Source organism: Limulus polyphemus, unplaced genomic scaffold (genome assembly GCF_000517525.1).
Source record: "Limulus polyphemus unplaced genomic scaffold, Limulus_polyphemus-2.1.2 Scaffold5714, whole genome shotgun sequence".
NCBI classification, from domain to species: domain Eukaryota; kingdom Metazoa; phylum Arthropoda; class Merostomata; order Xiphosura; family Limulidae; genus Limulus; species Limulus polyphemus.
Window position 1 is genome coordinate 33137 of NW_013671324.1, and position 17046 is coordinate 50182.

Consider the following 17046-nt stretch of genomic DNA (forward strand, 5'->3'; position numbering starts at 1 on the left):
CTGAATCATCTCCACTGTATCTGTATGTAGATCTGAATCATTCCACTGTATCTGTATGGTAGATCTGAATCATCTCCACTGTATCTGTATGGTAGATCTGAATCATCTCTTCTGTATCTGTAAAGTAGATCTGAATCATCTCCACTGTATCTGTAAAGTAGATCTGAATCATCTCCACTGTTGGTATTTCATTTATGTTCATAAGTAGAGAAAAATTTTCCTTGAGAAACAACTGAATTCTGAGATAGAAATGCATCCACATATGTACATTATTTGATGTGTTTATAGAAAAATACACACAAACACTACATTGAAGTTATGTATACAGTAAATGCTTTTTAGGTAACTTATTTACTTCTTTGATATCAGTTAGTTTTCTTTATTTTGCCTAATTTAATTACCCATTGCATTGACTACTGATTTGGCGTACGTGGCACGGTCTGCCTCTGGCAGTTGAATGCAAGCGTGCCGTATACAGTGTACAGCTTGCAAAAATTCTGTATTACTGTAGAAATATATTTAAAATTAAATAGATATGATCAGAAAATAACATTAAAAACCAAAGTTTATTTTGAAACATTTCTCATGTGTCAAGTTTCTTGCTGTAACTTACCTGGAAATTTAAGTTTTTTATTTAACAAACTATTAGTAATATACTTGTTTATCACTGTAATATTCACTGTACTGAGTATTGAAGGATATAGTTGTTAGTTGGGATTGGTGTGACAACTAAGTATGTAAACTGAGACAGTTTAGCATTGTTTATGTTCATACTTGAAGATAACATCCTATTTATGATATATAGTCACTTATATGTAATGAAGTATAGCAAGTACAATTTAAAATATACACTTAATTGATTGCCACTAAAACAATGCGCAACGAGTAATGTGTTTATTTTGGGTTGTGCATGTGTAAAGATTACACAACAGTTATATACATTTTGACATATAAAGGAAAGAGTGTGTGTAAAGATTACACAACAGTTATATACATTTTGACATATAAAGGAAAGAGTGTGTGTAAAGGTTACACAACAGTTATATACATTTTGACATATAAAGGAAAGAGTGTGTGTAAAGATTACACAACAGTTATATACATTTTGACATATAAAGGAAAGAGTGTGTGTAAAGATTACACAACAGTTATATACATTTTGACATATAAAGGAAAGAGTGTGTGTAAAGATTACACAATAGTTATATACATTTTTACATATAAAGGAAAGTGTGTAACAACAGCACCTCTAGCTTGAACATCATTTTTAAACGTTTTTTTCAGATAATGTGGCCGTAAACAAAAAGTATTGCACATCAAAGACGGATAAAATAAAAGATCAACCTATAATGTGGAGAGGATAAAATTAACCTTAGAAAGAGAGTTATCTGCAAAAATGGGACTTACACAGCAGTTGGGATACACCCTCTATCAGAGTTGACATCTTTTTGCAATCGTCACACGTAAAAAATATAATAATTAAAATATAAGAGCAGGCATAGGTTCTTAAGATGATTAAGAACATTGTAAAAGCATAAGATATTAAAGTCAAAAATAAAATTTTCTCAAAATTCCAAAATGTAGCATTAAAAAAAGAATGTTGATTACAAGCTTTTGCAACATTGAGCGTAAACATTTTAATCCAGAAAGTATGTAGTCATTTTTGAAAACTGCAAAATGTCTGATGACAGAAGAATATAAATTAAATGAAGCAAATGGACAACAGTATTTCTTACATTTTGTACTCAACTGATGGTATCTGAAAACACACTTTCTATAGATCTGATTAAACACAAGTTATGTGTACTAGTTACTCCATACTTTTATTTTGTGCAGTTAAGTTTTCTTGCTTTGTTTGGCTGATTTAAATACAACTGGAAGACACTCATTTTATGAATTACTAGCATATAGCCTGTCGAAAATGATGGGGCAAATATTACCACCCCCACATAGAAAAGCCTGTGCATTTTGGTAACACTACGTTCCCACAAAGACTTTTATGTTATTTTGCTTAACAACAAAAGTTTAACCTAATATTGATGTTAGTCTATGTACTGAAAGTATAAAATGAAATGTATAGACAACAATGCTGGAAAAATATTTTTTTATCTCTTAATTTAGGTCTCCATTGATTAAAGAAGTTTGTTTTTTATTAAAAACATTGGTTATATAACAGAAAGACCTTAATTCAGAAATGATTTAAGTTTTAAAATGAATCAATGTTTTTAATTTCATGATAAAGTTTATGCACTTGGCTCTAGGCTAGGTGATCCCACACTACATTTTTACTTTAGGCTTATTATACCAACACTCACTGCACTTGTAAGGTTTCATGGCACCCCTCACAGCCCCCTCATACCACCATCACTAAAGTCATAATGGGCAGACAGTAATCAGTAAATGTTCTATCTGGACAAATGCATTTTGGCTTTCATGATTCCTCAAGCGTAACATGATGTGACACACGCTGACTTTTATATATAGGTTAGATAATGTGACGTTCTTAGAATGTAGTACTTTGCTTCGTTCAAACTATATTACCACATTATGGCCTCTCCGTTGATCAATTAATTGACTGTTTCCCATACTTAAGCTACAGAAAATATTTACACAACCTTTACAGTTTTATTGTGATTGTTAAGATATTCTATATTAGCCTAATTGCTACAAATGAATAAATATAAAAGTGTAAAGGTTATAAAGTAAAGAAATTAGAATTTGGAGATAAATTTCCTTAAAAATTATGGTTGTATTTTACTTCCTTGGTGATGTTTCAAGCAAATACTCTTTTTTTTTTAAGTCAGAAACAAGTCTGTCAGTTAATGAAAAACTACTGGGAAACAATACACAAGAACAGAATGTAATGTGAGATAGAAGTACGAAAATTAAACAATTACCTAATGATAATATAACAAAGCTGAAGAAAAAGAAAGTAATAAAAATTATTAAAAATATATGAAAACACTGAAAGAAATAACAAATAATTTTAAAGGCAGTAAGTGAAGATTATAAAAAGCTGAACCATTCATTAATATCCAAAGGACTTGACCCAATTTTAAAATTATTTCTATTTTGATTGGTGTTTGAGGGTCATGTTATAAGGCAAGTACTTTAAAGTACTCAAGGGAATGACCAGCTTTGTTGATGTGCCAAGCTGCAGGTTTATCTTGATCTTTAATCAAGATGCTATGTAAGTGTTCTTGTGTGCCTTCAACGAGTATCTGGCTGGTTTCTCCTACACATATTTAGTCACAGTTGTTACAAGTAATATAGTAACTTAAACATTTAGATGCACAGTTGAAATGGCTATTTGCAAGATGTGGTGATTTAGGACTTCTAAAAGTTGACTTTGGACGAGTAAATCTCTAATGTTAGTGTCTCATTTATAAGAAATTCAAGGTTTGTTGGTGAAGATTTGACTGATGGTATTGTCCTGTGTTATGATGTGAAAGTGTTATTTGGGTGTTGAATGGGTAAAACGTATGTGTAAGGAGAATGTGTTGATGATCAGTGAAAGTAGAGGTGTGTTGGTTGAAGAGATGTTGGATACATGTTGTTGGAATTTTTAAATTGTCCAGGGTGTTGATGTTATAATCACTGATGGTTTAAGCTAGGCAACCTCTGAAAAGCTGAATTTGGACATTTCTTGTTTCTATGTAGGTGATCTGTAGTATGGTGAAGAAGAGAAGCAGGATAGCCATGTTTTTTCAAAAAAGTGGAATATGTTGATAGATTTGCTGTTATAATCTTAGTTGTTACTGCAGAGCCTATGTAATTTAATGAGTTGTGATTTGGAAAGGTTTCTTTTGATGTATGGAAAATGACTGGAGTGAAAATTATATTAGCTGTGTGTAACTTTCGGTTTGTAATGTACAGATGTTGCGAGATTGCCACCATCAGGGGTGGAAATATTTGTGTCAAGAAATAAAATTTGTTTGGTGAAAAATAGAAGAGGTGTATTGAAGTAATGGGTGAAAGGATTTAACAAACTGAAGAAAAATAATTGAGTTCATCATATACCAAAAAGATCATCAATACAAGGCAGGGTGGGCACCTGTGTAGCTAGGAAGTTAAGAAATGTAACCAATAAAAAGGTTAGTGTAGGAGGAACCCCTTTTGGTTCCCATGGCTACACCCTTCAGTTGTTTATAGGATTTGTTGCAAAAGAAAATAAATTAAATGATAAAACTAATTCAGTTGGACTATTTTGTTCAACATTACCAATTAAAAATGAAATTCCTGAAATATCACCAGCATTTTGTCAGATTTTATCCATAATTTGCTGAATTCCATCTAACTTTTCAGATTCTATAAACTAATTCCAATCTCATGTTATCATTCTACTACTGAAATATAATTTGAGTTTATCCCACAATTAAATGTTAGTGTGCATACACATATGAACTCTGTATTTATTTAATAAGCCACATTAGTTCACAATAGTTTCATAAAGACTTGGATTTAAAATATGCTTCAGTAGTGCCTTATGAAAATATGGGAATTCAAGAGTTCTGAATGCCTAACAAATGTTCTCACTCCTGTCGAAGAAACTGGTCGACAAATCTGTCATTATCAACTAATATTGTAGCAGGTTTCTTTATAATTCTAAGAACCCATGAGTGAAAGCAAAAGAGAATAAGTTATAATATGTCAACCACACAACATCTTCTATATTCAGTGCCATTGAGGTATTTTGCTCAATACCAGGCTGGATGGGATATGACAGACATAGTAATGCCCTTTATAATTGTTCATGAAAATCAGTAGTATAGTATTCTCTCCTCTTTTAAGATTGCACATGAATGTTGATTGAATGAAATGCAGCCCATCCAAGTGCTAAAGAACATGTTCTAGTCAAGTTATTATTGGTCTACACTTGAATTTCTCTTTATCATTAATCTCACATTCCACAGCTGTCAATTACTCTGGTAATAGTTTTTTGTTTTTTTTCAACCAATTGTTTTATGCAAATAAAAAATAATCATTATAGTTTTATTATTTAGACTTTTGTAAGCTGTTTTGGTCACTTGTTTCTCTTGTCTTCCAAAAAAAAAAAGTGTTTTATTGGAAAGTATGTGACCATACCCAGGTGAAAACTACATTTTCTCAGACTAAAACTTTCTACAGAAGTTTTACATCTGTAAATGAGTAAGTATGGCACCAAACAAATGCAAAATAAAAAGAATGAAAGACACCCATAAGATCTGTAGAATCTTTTAATTACAGTAGTTTAATGGTTGCTTTATGGGGGAATGAAAGAGAAAGCATAAATTAATCTTAAATTCAGAAATAAAAGTTTCTCTCTTTGCCCGACTGCCTAGTCAATTTATAAGTCAAAGTTTGGAATAGAAAATGTACATTAGTAACTTTATGGGCTGTGTGATCTTGTTTGAAATTATCACACTCTAAAATCAAGTCACAGCTGGACATTGAAATTTCTAGAAAGGTAAATATTCTGATAAAACCAAACCTGTAAAGTTTTTAACATTACAATATACTTGAAGTTTAACCACAAGTGTCCCATGAGACACAACTTCAATGTGCATATAAAGTCAGGGTTCAAGAAAGTAACTTTTCCTGTCTTAGAAGCAGCTAATGATCTACTTGGTATGAGGGATTATGGTGGTGTTTGTATTAGTGTACTTATTATCTCTAAAATAAAAAATCTTCTGGTTTTTTTTAATTTTTACTTTAATATATATACTTGTATAGTTCGTGCAGCGTGCCTTTTTAGTTAAATAAATACTCTTTTAATTTTTCCAGGAAGTTAATCTTTCACCTCTTGAGCCATCTGACAAAGAAGCCTTCCTAAGCTTATTGGATACCAGTGGTTCAATCCTTTTTACGCATCTGTCATCTGCTTGTGGTCAGAAACTCACTGTAACCAATGTATCCTTCCCAGAAACAGATGTCAGTACGCACACTTTACATGTAAGATTTTTTTATATTGGTGCTACAGGAAGAATGTTTATTTATAAGAATACAAAAAATATGTTCTGCATTTGTAGTTTTTATGAAATCTCAATTGTTTGAGGTAAGATATAAGTGAATAAATGTTGTAAGGTTTAAGATATCTAAAATAATGTGTTATCTTAAAGATAATCAGAAATGAAGAAGTTTTGTGTGTAAATAAAAAGCTCTGTTAGTAGACAAGTTTCTAGTGTTTATAAGTACAACAAATTATCCTTAGCTTACCATGCCAGTTTTTATGTATAAATTTTCTACAACTGTACATTTTGTTTACAAATTAAAGTGTAACTCAGGGTGAACATTCATATCAAATAATTTGGGAGTCATACTTTAACTTCATGTACATATAAAAAAAACTTAACATAATATCAGAATATTAACTGATATATTAATATATATTAACTTATATATTATTTAAATATATATGTGTGTGTGTGTGTGTGTGTGTTCCAATTTTAGCTAATATACTAGAATGCAAGCGAACTTTTTTAATATATATATATGTGTGTGTGTATATATATATATATATATATATATATAATGTCTTAATGTCAAATATATATTTAACCCTTTCGAGACGGGTCACAGTTGAAAGGCCATGTCATCTCATTTGTTGACTCGCATTCCAAATTTTATTGAACTACTATTTCGTGAATTTATGTCAATAATTTTGGTATCAAACTGTAGATTATAATTCAAATTTTAGAACTGTACATTACTCAATTTCGCTTGGTATATTGAATGCAGCACTGGTTCAAATTAGATGTTTGTGAAGTCAAAATACTAAGTCTACAGTTTCATACGAATTAGAAACTCAAATTGCACATATTGACAAGCTAGAATAAAAAAAAAGGTCTTATCTTTTCTATTTGCTAAGATATTGCTCATGTAATAAACACAGTGGCACCCCACCCACCTCTTTCCATTTTTGGAAATGCTCCCTTATATACACTTACTTCTATATATGACATGAATAACCAAACAGAAGCTCAAAATGTCCCCCTAGTGGTTTTCTCAGCCTTTCTAATGTGGCTAGCACCATTTCTTTCTTTTGAACCAAGATTTCAATGATGTAGGATGTGTCTTTAGTCTGCTCGAAACTTAATATTTTTTAAGAGTAAAATACGTCTTAGTTACTAATATTGATAAATTATTGTTGGATTCTATGGTATTGACGTAGTTATTCAGATGTATATATATATATATAAAACCTTAAAAAATATTGTTTCATATCCTCCACGTGCAAAATTTTTAAAGGCTTAGCAACCTATGTCAAGCAGCAACCGAGTACAAAGATCATAACTAGAAGAGATAATTGTTTGCTTTACTTCTTATTTACTGTTCTGTGTTTTAGAAAAAATATGTTTAAGAACTTGTTTCAAAATAGCAATAATCTATATACATATATAATGTATAATAATTGAAATGTGACTGTATTTTTCAAAATACTAGTCAACTAAAACACAGCAACGACAAGTTACTTTGTACAGACCAAAGGTCAGTTTTACGTTATCTGATACGATAACATGAGTGGCATCATTGTAACTTCTATATTGTTAGTCAGGCATGGGTGAAAGGACAATATAATAAATATATATAAATCTATAATGTTATGAGATTTAAGCTATTTTGTCTAAACATTTATGTTTTCATATTATAATTTCTATTTATTTCCTAATTTTTTATGGTGGTTGCGAGATCGTTCAAATCTACCAAACCTGTACAGAGATTAATTACTGAAAATAACAGATAAAATATAAAGTTTTTTCTTAAGAAATGTTTGATAAATATCCGGACATTATAAAGATTTCCATATGAAATTTCAAAATTTTCTGATGCATAAAAGTATTTTTAATCTTAAAATGAATATTACTTTGCATGATAGATAGGCAAGATATGAAAAGAAAAAAAAGAGGCATGAGAGAAACATTGCTTTACAAACCTTATGACTTAAATAAAAAAAATTAGATATTTTGCATATGAAAGCATTGTAATGTTTACTGATAATCTGCCAAATTTCATTAACGTTCGCTTACTAATTTAAAATTTAAAGCATGAAAACTATAACAAACACAAAATGGTTACGAGGTCGTCACATTGACTGACCCCGTACTGAAAGTGTTAAACCTAAACATAAATGTGATCGGGTGTTTTGGAAAACTGGAATTTACTTGTATGGTTCAGACTTTAATTGGTAAAATAAAATAATGAAATGTGAAATTAAACAGGTAAAAACTTAATGTTGATTGTACACATCAAACAAGAGTAATGAAGTATTTAAAGAAAACATTACATCCAGAGTATGTACAGCAAGTCAACTCATAAGGAAAAGAACATTAACTTTGTGAACTAGGATTTAAGAAGACTGTAGCCAATATGATAGATTTATGTTAGTGTATGTTGTCTATAAAGTAGAGGTAAATTTGGAAACTGGCCCTTGAAACTTGATCAATTATTTACTTCTGAGATTGTCAATGTTTTACAGAATGAAACTTGCTTATAGCATCGATGCTCCTTAGATTAACATTTCCATAATATCCCTATGACTATTTGATCCTACAATTTGTAGGACCTAATGTCATTCTCATTATATTTCTTTCCGAAAATAAAAGTAGTGGATAAAATTGTTTGAAATTTGACAAGAACTTTCCTAAAAGTATTTAGTTTAAAAAATTAAACATTTAATTTTGATTTTTTTTCTGCTATTTCTAATAAAAATTTGTTATTTAATGTAGTTACTTGCACTCAGGCTTTGAATATTTTACTTGCAAGGTGATTTTCATGTTGAGTATAAAAACTATTTTATTACCGTTGACTATGGGTGCTTGCAAATGATAGAGCAGTATGTTCGGCAGAGATATTTTAGCCTCAGGCAAAATCGTTTTTTGTACTCGCGTGGTAATGTTACTTTTGGGGAGTGACAATTACATTAGAAAATATTTAGAATATTATTAAACTTTTCAATTATGAATTTTAAAATAGAAATAATGCATTACTAACTAAAAGTAAAACCTAAATACAATTTAACTGTTTCTCTAACTAACATATTTAGGTAAAAAACAACTGAAATGTTATCGTGAACAAAGTGCCATGTGTGTGTGATATTAAAAAGCAATACGATTACTCTGGTTTGAACACTGTAATACATGAGTGTTCAGGTTGTAGAATAATCGGTATTTAGAAGTGTGATTTAGATGTTGTGATTTATTTCTGTAAACTCGGAAGGAGAATGTTACAGTTGAATTACATTTGTCTCGCAGGTTTCATGTTTGGCAAGAGAAGCCTTTAGTGCAATGAAAGGAATCCAGCAACCACATGTGTTGTGTGGGAGGTTTAACATACCTGCAAATGGTCCAGCTTACCAGCTTTTGAAAGATGGTTACCTTAGCAATGAAATGATTGAAGACTTGCAGGCCAGAAAAGACGTGCCACTTCCTGGAAAAGAGGTAAACAGTTTTTTGTTTATAACTTGCTAGTCCTGTAAGTAGAAACTGATTCACAATTATAGCCTTGGCATAGATGTTCTTAAGAGGCCATTTGACTGCCAATTTGCAAGAATCAAGATCAAGATATCTGCTTCAATACAGTTATTAAAACTAGAGCATTAGTTATTCTTTCCGTTTTCAACCTTTTACTAAATTTTACTAAGCTCATTGGTTTTATAAAGGTTTCCGTGAGAATTGTATGGCAGGTTGAGAATCTTGTTGCCAAGTTATGTTTCTTCCTGTATTAACATATTAACAGAAGCATCAAAGACTAGCTGTAAGATAATAAATGAAGATAGGCAGATAGTATCTGTTTTAGAGTATTCATTTTTTTATCAGCAAAAGGAAGACTTAAATAAGATGAAACAAGAATTTGTTTAACAGTTTTTTCCAACTTGTATCAGTTGTGGACAAAAAGGCATTTATTTTACAAAAATGCAAAGAGGGAGAAATCTGGGTTGGTTCTTGTTAAAGATTGGGTATTTCCCCTACTGTTTCTCCATTTTTATGTGATGACTGGGCTTCAATTTGGTTAGAATGCTTCACTGTCCAGTAAATCATCAGTTTGGGTGTGGCCATTAATTATGTTATTTCTTCCAGTCAATAGCTATCAGGACTGTGTTATCCCTGCGAAAGGATTGATTCCTGGTTTGGTTGTCTCCATAAACTACATGTATGTTCATATGCATAGAAATTTTGTGGTCTTGGCAAAGGCCTAATCATCATTCATTAAAAAAAAAAACAACTTCAGACTGTTTTGGCACATTACCTTCATGCTAGAGTGGACGTCTGCTTGAGATATAAATTGATAACTTAAGTTTTAATAAAACGGGGTAAAATCAGTGCATTCCGTGCCCCCCTTTAGTAAAATGAAAGAAGTCTACCTCTTCTCATACTGAAAGTTTCATATAAAAAAAACTGTTTATTAATGATACCTTGTTTGAGTTTTAATTAACGTGGAGACTTAAACAAACTTGCTGGTTGTCTTTAGTAGCCCTTCCTCTGAAAATTTCTGTCAGTACAATAATTCAAGATGTTACCACTAACTTTTTAAAACTGAATTTTCAGCTATTTCAGTGATTTCCTTACTGTTCTTTTACATAAAATACTTGTGCATGTTTATCTTAAAACTTTCCACATAAGACATTTTCTTCCGAGTTTTTCATTTGAACTTGAAGAATGGTAGAAGAACAAGTCTGCCCGAGTTCTTTCTGATACTTTTTCATTGGTTCAGTGTAACACTTTTTTGGGTGAGAGAATATGGTATGCTGGTAAAGCAACGGAAGGCTCAGATGTTGGTGAGTTCCACTGCATCTTGCCGGAAAGAAGCAAAGCGTAATGTGTTTGGGTGATCATTGTATTGTAATATTTTTAACATAAAAAAAACAACATGAAATCTTGAAGCTATGTTTAAACCTTGAAATAAAACCCATGAAAAACTTATTATAACATTTAACCCTTACTTATGTATGTAGAATGCTGCTCTGGTGAACTTGTTATGGAAGGCATTTCAACATCCATCATCACATCTTCGCAGCTGCTACTCAACTGTCAAGGCATGTGTACTTTTTCATAATTGCTGGTGATATTTTTTTCATAAATGTATATATTATTTCTAGGATCTTCCCTGAGATTCTTGTTAAAGTGAAATTGTGTTTTATAATTTCTGATCAGTGTTAGTAAAATTACAAACTTTATCATAACACTGGCTACTAGTTGTGTTATTATCAGGGCCACTTAAAAGTACCAATCTTAGTAATTCAACCATCAGTCTGGTTGTTCTAATACTGATATGTGGGGTAGTACATGGTAACTTCTGCTACATTTAGTCTGTGATCTGTTTGAGTTAAAGGTGTATATAGCTGATGTTCATAATAGTCAAACAGATTTTATTAAGTAACCACGTGATTGTGTGGTCTGATATTTGTATTTTTTACTGTATTAGTTAATGTCCATACTGTGTCCAAATATGTCAATAAGGTATCACCTGTGGCTTAATGTAATTCAGCACAATTGTTAGTGTTATAGCTGTTTTTCTTGGGTGAAAAGATTAAAATTAAAATTGAAGATGAAAAAAATTGGGAGCAATCCAGTAATCATTATGTGTAATAATGCTAATTCCTTATCAGAATAAAACTCAACTTGACCATTAGTATAGCTAATTAAATAAAACCTTTTTTACATTCTTGCTTATAAAGATTAGAATAGAAAGAAAGGAAAGGAAATGTTTAATAAAAAATAAGCTACTCTGGCTGAGTTTGGCTTATTTACCAGTTCTATTAGCCAGACAAAAAATGTCTCCATGGCATTGAAAGTTGAGGAGAAATAAGAATTAGAAAATAAGACATTTTTATATTAACATATAGAAACTTAACATTTATATATCTACAGAAAACTGAGAGATATGGAAAAGTTCAAAGTAACTTATACGTTAACAAACTTAAAAACTGTTTTACAGCATTTAATTAATTAAAATGTACCACAAATGTATAAATGTGTTTTACAGCTGCAGAAAATTGTGCTTCTGAATACGTCGTTTTAACATTTGTTTTGTTTAGAATGTAGTAATTATCAGGAATTACATATGAAGGAGTATCTGGTTTGTTGAAGAAACCATTTTCTATTCTTGATTAAAACTAATGGATGATTAGTTTAGTGTTAAATATTTCGAAAAAGAAACCAATTCTTTTTTAATTTTACAGTGAAGAAACGCTGATGGCAAGTATTGTTTAATATGGGATTTAGGTTTTATGGATATTTTTTGTAATTGATGCAGCACTACCACTCCATAATTGTTTTGGGGGGAAGGATAATCTACTTTTTTTTAATGTCTTGTACTTTTTTCTACTAGTATTTATTTTCCATGAATTTTTCCAAAATGTCATTAAAGGGTGATTTTTTTTTCACATACATTTTTTACTGGATCTATTTAAAACATTACTGTGTTTCATTATTGACATTGTGGACTGTTTACTAAGTGTAAACCACTGGTCTACAATTACTTTTTGTCAAGAACCACTTCATTATGATGCCCAGCAAGCTGAGAAGAGGGGCTATTGTTGGTGTGGTTAAACAACTGTATTAATTAAAAAAAGGAATGATCAGTTGTTAGCTTATTACATGTTTAACCACTGAATGCAGACTAACTCATCATACTAAACCAATTCTCATACAAATTTTAATAAAGGGGTACTCTCAGGGGTGTTTGGGACAGTGGGGTGTAAACAGAGAGCCATAAAGATCATCCAGCTTAATAGTTTTCCTTACAGTAATTGGATATATGATAAGTTGGTACCAAATTTGGATATAGTTTTTGGTACTTTTGACATCTTTCATCTAAAAGCACTATTAATACTTGTTTTATGTTCTTAACAGGGTAATGAGTTAGTGACACCAGAAGCAGAACCTGGAAAAACAAAGACTTCACCAAACTTGGTGTGGTTCAGCTCTGATTCCTTAAACACTGTGGGTGTACTGGACATTGAATCACCCCCCTCACTATCAGCTTGTGGGTTTGAAAGCCTGAAGGCAGACATCGCATTTGTGAGCTCAAACACTTAAGTGTGTAAAGCAAGTTGTCCCGTTATTGGTGTTTGTGTTTCTAAACAGAATGATAAACATAAAGTTTTAAACCATTGTCATTGAGTGTATTAGAAATGCAGGATTCTTTTTAACATAGTACGATGGTATGTTAACAATAAATCTGATCATATGTATGTCGCTACATTTTATTAACGTACCCTGTTCATTGTTTTAAAACCATCTGCAATATATGTTCCTTTTAGGTGCCCTTTTTATTTGTTGACATATTTTGTTTCTTTGAATTCTTTTGACCTCTGTGTCTAAGTTTAGCACACATTTCATTGTATCACCACATCATATAGTACATTCATGATTCAAATAAATTGTAAATGAAAGACATTCTAAACTTATAGAAAGATTTCCATGTGATAACTACTTAACTCAGAATTCACTTTAACTAACCTGAGGTTTGTTTGATAGATTAGCGAAATTCTTTTGTTTTGTACACGTGTATACTAATAATTCTTCACTCGTGTGGAGTTAGTTGCACTTCAAATGACGCGTAGTCGAGTGGTATGTCTACATGGAAACCTTTCTTAGTCGATCACTCTATCAGTTTTAATCTTTCAGTCGTCTAGTGTGTTTGTTCCATTTCATCAGATTCATTGTTTGTATGCGTGTTTCTATATTTTATGAATTAGTGTTTTTCCACGAACATTTCAGCTTGTTTTAACGACTCTCTTTAACTATCTGCTGAATTATTATATCTTGCCGACAACAGTTTATTGTCACGTGTAACCACTCAACCTCATTTTGTAAGATTGATACTAGTTGCATTTAAGTCTTTGGTTATTAACCTGTCTCAGACATGTATTTTATACAACCTTTGATTTAGAACATAATAGAGTATTTTTGTCCTGTACAGAATTTTAAATTTATTTCTTGCTGTTTTAACATATAAATACTTGTACCTGAATTGTGTATGTTTTCAGTTGTACTCTGACAAAATTTTCTTCCGACTTTGGATTAGTTATATAAAATATTTCTTTATCCTTGCTAATAAGTTGTATACTTAAATGTTAAAGCGAAGTTTGATCATTTTTCTTTGCCTTATCTTCTGCAAACTCGGTTTTTTTTTCCTCCTAGTTTTAAAGTCTTGTGGTAGCAGAAAACTCAATCCATATAAGTAAGATAAGCTGAACCTGTTTTGTTTTATTACAGAGAAAGTTTTTGAAACCAAACTGAATGAACTATTTTTTTTTTCTCTTAACTTTGTGATCTTGTAACTATGCTCATTAATATTAACAGCATCATTGCTTTTGTCAGACAAATATGGATCTTGTGCGTTAGCTTGTTGAGAGTGTGTTTATGTTGTGATTTGGTGTGCTGGTATTCTGTGTAGTAACACAGTCTAAAGAAGCCTACTTTGTTTCTCTGTTCTTACAAAAAAACTTATAAAGTGGTTAATATCAGTTTTGGTTTTGAAATTGAAGTATAAAATAATTATAAACCATTATTTTATTAGACTATTTTTAAAAGAGAAAAAAAAAGTTTTTATTGGCATTACTATCATTTTAGGATACGAGATGGATTTTCATTTTGATACATAAAGAATACTGATTGTTTTATGATTTGGAAGTTATTCCTTCCATGCATTGTCTTGCATAAGATTTCATAATAAGATTTATTTTTGTGATTGCATCGAACCTTAAGTTGTTAAAATGACACTTTCTTACGTGATTATGGGAAATGCAATTTAAAGTACACAAAACTTGGTGTGAGAAACAAAAAAGTAGCTTTTTATACATTAATTAATTAAAGAAGCTAATAAGCTGTCCATGGTTTGAAAAGTGCATTCGTATTAATAAAACTATTTGAAATTTTATAGGACTTCCAGAGTCCAAAAAAAGAAAAGTAAGGGTCATTGCATATAATGTATTCATTCACAGTGTACGAAGAAAAAGGACTTTCAAAGCTTTGGGTGATTGCACATTTTTTTCTGAGTTTATTAAACTTGTTTTCATAAGTTATATTTTTAGGTACAAGTCATTGAATTAAGGCATATCAACCAACAGACCTTGTACACTGGGAGAGTACTTTAATTAATTTTTTTTTCTGGTTGTCGTGAGGTTTAAGGCATATAACTATGTAGTTTTGTTTGTTCTTCATGCTGTAGTACTTGTAATTATTCAGTGGTTCCAATAAATGTTTTGTTTTTGTTTTTCTTCAAATTTAGTTTTACTGACTTGTCTTTTTTTTATTCAAGAATTTAAGATTTAAATATAAATGTGGTAACTTTTGTATAAATTTGAAAAATTAGATAATTTAGACTGATTATATTTCAAAGTTGAAGACTTAAGAACATAGGTTCATCCCTAGGATAGCTTTTATTAAGTTTATCAAAACTCATAGTAGCCATCTAACTACACAAAATACAACTGTGTTGATGTATACCAAAACTCCAGTTAGTAAACTTCCCTCCCTGTTGTACTATGTTTATTTTAACTCGTGATTACTGTTATTACTTTATTCTGTTTGATAACTAGATAAACAGTAATATCACTTTGTATTTAACAAATACGTAGAGAACATTGTAGGCCTATGGGCTACTTTGAAACCTTTTAGCAACAACCGTTGTATTTAACAAATACGTAGAGAACATTGTAGGCCTATGGGCTGGTTTGAAACCTTTTAGCAACAACCGTTGTATGTGGAATACGTAGAGAACATTGTAGGCCTATGGGCTGGTTTGAAACCTTTTAGCAACAACCGTTGTATGTGGAATACGTAGAGAACATTGTAGGCCTATGGGCTACTTTGAAACCTTTTAGCTACAACCGTTGTATGTGGAATACGTAGAGAACGTTGTAGGCCCACAGAGTACTTTGGAAACTTTAAACAAAAACCGTTGTTTGAATATCAACAAATGTAATTATTCTTTTATTATCGGGTAGTAAGATATAAGAATAACCACTGTACGACTTCCATAGTTCACATCTCTGTAGTAAGGTCGTGAACATTTGTAATTACAATAGAAACACACCACAGTTTTGAAACAACCTTGTCGTTCTCTTCTCTCCACAGGTTATAGTAGTAGTTATGCCAATTGTATGAATCATCGATCATTAGTGTAGGGTGACGAGTTTTTAATATATTCCAAGGTAGATGGCAGCACGTTGTGAATAGGAATGTAGTCTTGATTTTGTAGTTCAGTCAAACATACACGCTTAGACAATTTTTTTTATAGCAATTGAAAAGTGACGTCATTAAAAATAAGCTCATTAAATCCGTCAAACGTGACCTGTTATTGAAACGTGATGGTGAAAAATACAGATTAATTCAGTAGTTTTTAAATTTGATATTTTCGGTATAATTTGTAATAGAAATTTAGACTTGGCATTTTAACAAAATATTTGAATTTAATATAAGCCAAATCTTTCTAATCATAACGATTACCGCGGTTAATTGTTTTGAAGGGACGGTGTTCGTACAAGTTTCCAAGTGTCAGAATCTCAAATATGCTGCACGTGTTAAGAAAGAACGGAAAAAACAAAACAAACTGAGTTTCTTAAACTATGATTTTTTTTTTTTTTTCGTTTTATAACTAAGATTTCCGGAAATTTTATAGAGACAAAAAGAAAATTATTCTGTAAGCAGACTACTTAAAATGCGAAGCTTTAGTATCAGTTTTTTTTTCACGTAAAGCTCATCCAAACGAAAGGTGGCAGTGTCTGACAAATATGGAGACTGGTAACTATAAATAAAAGAGAAAAGCATGTGATAAACGTCCGGAGTTGGGATATTGTATTTTTGCATATATTTTTTACATAAGTACGCATAATGGTAATGACATATACCTCAGACATCAGAAATATAATTTAATTAGTTCGTTTAAAATTAATATATGTAATATAATTGTATATTAGATAATCTACGGTGTAATATGATGAGTTAAGTAGTTTCTTATAGACTTCTGTAGGTTTGGAGACAACGTTTCGGATCCTTTATCAAACACCCACACAACCAATCAAATGTTTATTAACCGACCTCCCAATGTGTTTCTGGCCTA

The 17046-nt window shown here is 31.0% G+C and overlaps 1 protein-coding gene across 3 annotated transcripts in view; it reads left to right on the plus strand.

Annotated features, from left to right (window-relative positions):
• Positions 1-15208, plus strand: part of LOC106472900 — a 43837-nt gene extending 28629 nt beyond the window's left edge. For all 3 annotated transcript variants that reach the window (XM_013933569.2, XM_022401445.1, XM_013933570.2), the window contains 4 exons: positions 5764-5931; positions 9231-9416; positions 10931-11011; positions 12831-15208. In XM_013933569.2, coding sequence (XP_013789023.1) covers positions 5764-5931; positions 9231-9416; positions 10931-11011; positions 12831-13016 — 621 coding nt within the window. In that variant the 3' untranslated portion in view covers positions 13017-15208. The remainder of the gene's footprint in view (positions 1-5763; positions 5932-9230; positions 9417-10930; positions 11012-12830) is intronic.
• Positions 15209-17046: the final 1838 nt, after the last annotated feature.